We start from the raw sequence: 4,749 nt of genomic DNA, 5'->3' as shown, positions 1-4,749 counted from the left end.
ACTGCTGCATCCCCTGGCTATTCTCTTTCTTATTCAGTTTCTCATCAGAAGATCCAGGATCCATCATTTGGGAACCAGCCTATTGCCCATCTTGACTTTAAAAGTACATAATTTCTTCCCATTTTCTTCTTTCTACCATTTCTCCCCTTTTTTTTCCTGAAAACTCTGATTTCGACTTCCTTTAGCATAATTGGCTTTATCTTCTTTATCTCATAAAACACAGGAAGTTATTTTGTTTCCTTTTATGGCCCAGAGATCATGATTTGATCAAAGGGCATAAATCCATTGCATGGTTACCTTAATTCTTAGGGTTCTGTACAAATTTATCTTCCCTTAACGAAGTTCGTGTTAGGAAACAAAATTGCCCCAAAGTTTGGGAACCCAGGAAGCATGGTCCAATCTTGTGTGCTTTGCAAAGGTGATTCTTAATCCTAATTTCTGTTAAGGTGAATGAAATGATACCCAGACGCTCAACCATGACAGCAAAGAGGAGGTTCCTCCTGGTGAGGGTAGGGCCAGGAACACCCATGGTGCTCACACTAGTTGTTGGTGACAGATTCTTCAGTGGTGGATCGGAATCCAGAGATGTAAAGCTCTTTTCATGGACTAGAACACTTTTAAAACTTTTGTTTATTTTTATATTTTATTTTACTCTAAGTTCTGGGATACATGTGCAGAACGTGCAGGTTTGTTACATTGGTATACATGTGCCATGGTGGTTTGCTGCACCTATCAACCCATTATCCAGGTTTTAAGCCCCTCATGCATTAGGTATTTGTCCTAATGCTCTCCCTCCCCTTGTCCCCCTTCCCCCCAATAGGCCCCAGTGTGTGATGTTCCCCTTCTTGTGTCCGTGTGTTCTCATTATTCAACTCCCACGTATAAGTAAGAACATGCAGTGTTTGGTTTTCTGTGTCTGTGTTAGTTTGCTGAGGATGATTGCTTCCAGCTTCATCCATGTCCCTGCAAAGGATATGATCTCAATCTTTTTATGGCTGCGTAGTATTCCATGGTGTATATGTGCCACATTTTCTTTATCTAGTCTATCATTGATGGACATTTAGGTTCGTTCCAAGTCTTTGCTAATGTAAATAGTGCTGCAATAAACATACATGTGCAGATGTCTTTACAGTAGAATGATTTATAATCCTTCTGGTATATACCCAGTAATGGGATTGCTGGGTCAAATGGTATTTCTGGTTCTAGATCCTTGAGGAATAGCCACACTGTCTTGCACAATGGTTGAACGAATTCACACTCCCACCAACAGTGTAAAAGCATTCCTAGAACTCTTAAAGGTGGTCTCTAATGGTCATAGAGGTGGGGAGAGTATTTGGGAAGTGGTTTGTAGATAGAAAAGTGTTTGCTTGAGATGTGACTTAAAATGTACGTGTTCCCTGCACTCAATCACCACTGTTGCATCTACCTGTAGAAAAATGTTTTTTAAAAAGTGTCCTTGACCTGGATTCAAAGGACCTGGTCATTGAACCTTCTTTTGTCTATTGCTAGTTGTATGGCACATCATTTTCTCATCACTAAAATGTTTGCTCTGTGCAACTTGTAGGTCATTGTGAGACTTGAACAAGATAATAAATATAAACCACAACTCAAAAGTAAGGCTTCACAAAGCAACTGCTGCAAACAAACAAACAAACAAATGGAACAAAAATCATACCATAAGATGCAGGATAATATAAATTTTATTAGGAAAGACCAGGTAGGGAGACAATTAAAAGTGATCATGAAAGAGTTTAGTAATCTGGCAGAGGCTACTAAATAAAATGCACATATCTAAAAAGGTGATCAGTATTGATCATTATAGAGAGTTAGATGTGTAGTCTTAAGAATTTTTTTTAAGTTCCACAGGGGCAAAAGCTGATGACCACTTCCTGTGACTGAGACCATGTGTCCATGTCAATTAGGTGGAGCTGACTGACAACCATCTGGCACATTAATCCAGAGGAAATGAAGAAGAATAAAAGTGAAGTAGACTGCATACCTTCAGTAGAATCCCAAGCATGGTAGGAAGAAGATGATCACAAAGTTCAGTGTCAGAATGTTGTTTCTCAGAAAAGCTTAGGGAATGTTTCTTGGGGGCATAGGAATTTTGACAGAATGTTTCAGGAAATATGTCTCTGGTGGGTGGTGGGTCTGCAGCAAGTGGATCAGCAGCAGGAAGGCTGGCAGCAGCTGGAGACACAGCAAGGACTGCAGCAACAGCTGGGGCGACAACAGGTGGTCCTGCAGCAGGTGGTCTGGCAGCAGGTGGGACGGCAGCAAGGCAGACAACAGCTGCACTCGTTGCAAGTTTGGCTACAGCAGCTGGACCCACCGCAGGTTGGCTGACAACAGGGTGTGCTGAAGCAGCTGGTCACACAGGATGGTTGGCAGCAGGTGGGCTGGCAGCAGGTGGTTCTACAAGTGGTTTGACAGCATGTTGGGTGGCAGCAAGGCTGGTAGCAGCTCGACCCACAGGTGGGCTGACAGCAGGTGGTCCTGCAGCAGGTGGTTTGACAGCAAGTTGGGCGGCAGCAAGATTGGCAGCAGCTGGACCCACAGGTAGGCTGGTAGCAGCTGGACCCACAGCAGGTGGGCTGGCAAGAGGTGTTCCTGCAGCAGGTAGTTTGATAGCAAGTCGGGTGGAAGCAAGGCTGACAGCAACTGGATCCACAAATAGGCTGACAGCAGCTGGACCCACAGCTGGTTTGGCCACAGTAGCTGGGCCCACAGCAGGAGGGCTGGCAGCAGCTGGTCACACAGGTGGGCTGGCAGCAGGTGTTTTGACAGCAAGTTGGGCGGCAGCAAGGCTGGCAGCAGCTGGACACACAGCAGGTGGGCTGGCAGCAGCTGGACACACAGCAGGTGGGCTGGCAGCAGCTGGACACACAGCAGGAGGGCTGGCAGCAGGGTGTGCTGCTGCAGGTGGTCACACAGGTGGGCTTCCAGCAGGTGGTCCTGCAGCAGGTGGTCCTGCAGCACGTAGGCTGACAGCAAGAGGAACAGCAGTGGGTCATGGTGTCAGGGATGGAGGGTGGGCTCCTGTTCAGAGGTGAGTTTCCAAGAATCTGATGACCCCTTCTAATATCTGGACCTTTTATACACTGGTTCCCAAATTTGGAACCAATGAGCAGAATTTTCCTGGTTATTATTTATGACATTATTTTTCATCACCTATAGGGAATTGCCCAGGGAGGAAGTGTTCCTTAAGTGCTATGAATCTTCTGAAAATAAATGATTCTTCTACTTAATAGATAACCCATAAGAACTTGTTTCCAGAAGTGAGAGAGGTGATCAACATCAATAGCATCATTTAACTAAAGTATATATTTTTATTTATTATCATTTTATTGTTGTTATTACTTTAGAGACAAGGTTTTGCTCTGTCACTCAGGCTGGTGTGCAGTGGCGCGATCACAGCTCACTGTGGCCTTGAACTCCTGAAATCAAGCGATCCTCCCAGAGTGATGGGATTACAGGCATGAGCTGCTGTGCCTCCCCTGAATTACCATTCTTTAAGACAGAGTACGCTGACTGATCCCCTGACAACTGAAACTAACTTGAAGCGGCCAGAACTATTGTCACCACCTACGTTTTCCCCTCCAGCACTAGAACATGGTGATTAACTCAAGGTGACAAATGTAAACCATATTTTAAAATATTTTGAGTTAAAATTTATTTTTCATCAAATTTTTCATCTGTGTCACACAAACACAGATTCAATGATGCTAATTCTAATAGTAACAGCAACTCCACTTTGGTACCTCAATTCCTGAAACAGGGGACTGGGCTCAATTGTAATTGACATAATCTTTTCCATGCTGACCTCCACATCTGTTGATGGCCCTGAGTACAAACATGCCTGGGTAACATGCTTGGGTAACATGCCTGGGTAATATGTCTGGGTACATGATGTTTATGTTTAGTGGTGCAAATTAAAGTTTAAAAGCAGTTAGTCAGAAAACTGAAATATTTTGCTTTGAATTGCAGTTTAAAAATACACACACCATTGTGTGTTTTAAATGCAGGAACAAACAGGACGAGAATGACTCCATCATGTGTATTAATGGGGAAAAGACAGAATAAGTTGCATAATGTTTTGGACGCTTAGCAATTTCCATATCTGGCTAATCTTTTGAAATAAAGAGTTTCTTATTTTCACTGGCAACAAAATGGTCCTTTGATACAGCTTGATTTGCTCTGACTTAAATTGTGGCTAAAAATTTCTGCCATCTCTGCTGCTGAGGCATCCTGACTTCAGCTGCGAAGGTGGACACAGCCCCCGTTTGCTGGTCCAGCATATGGGTAATGGCATTGCCAGTTCATCCTGTAAAAGGACCTGGTGCAGTTCATTGAGTCAGAATGAAGTTATAGTGAAGGAGGGGATGGGGTGGAGTATTCTTCACTTGTGTCTCCATCCTGAGAATGGGTTTGGCACATAGTTGGAACCAAAACACGATTATTGAATGAACAACTTTACATTCACTAGCTTGATTTTTTTTTTTTTTTTTTTTTTTTTTTTGAGATGAAGTCTTACTCTGTTGCCCAGGCTGGAGTGCAGGGGCGTGATCTTGGGTGACTGCAATCTCCGCCTCCCGGGTTCAAGTGATCCTCCTGCCTCAGCCTCCTGAGTAGCTGGGACTATAGGCATGTGACACCACTCCCAGCAGCTAATTTTTTGTATTTTTAGTAGAGATGGACTTTCACCATGTTTGCCAGGCTGGTCTTGAACTCCTGACCTCAGGGGATTCA

At 43.9% G+C, this 4,749-nt stretch overlaps 1 protein-coding gene across 1 annotated transcript; it reads right to left on the bottom strand.

Annotated features, from left to right (window-relative positions):
• Positions 1–1,949: 1,949 nt before the first annotated feature.
• LOC139359370 (keratin associated protein 9-1) lies at positions 1,950–3,154 on the bottom strand. Its single transcript, XM_071082008.1, has one exon. It carries the CDS (start codon positions 3,012–3,014, stop codon positions 2,166–2,168), a length of 849 nt encoding a protein of 282 aa, XP_070938109.1. The 5' UTR covers positions 3,015–3,154; the 3' UTR covers positions 1,950–2,165.
• Between the last annotated feature and the right edge of the window lie 1,595 nt (positions 3,155–4,749).

This window comes from Macaca nemestrina, chromosome 17 (assembly GCF_043159975.1).
Source record: "Macaca nemestrina isolate mMacNem1 chromosome 17, mMacNem.hap1, whole genome shotgun sequence".
Classification (NCBI taxonomy): domain Eukaryota; kingdom Metazoa; phylum Chordata; class Mammalia; order Primates; family Cercopithecidae; genus Macaca; species Macaca nemestrina.
Note: the sequence above shows the minus strand (reverse complement) of the source record. Positions and strands in the feature narration are given on the sequence as shown.

Excerpts from the sequence above, each read along its gene's own strand:
- LOC139359370 (XM_071082008.1), bottom strand. The coding sequence starts at position 3,014 with ATGACCCACTGCTGTTCCTCTTGCTGTCAGCCTACGTGCTGCAGGACC.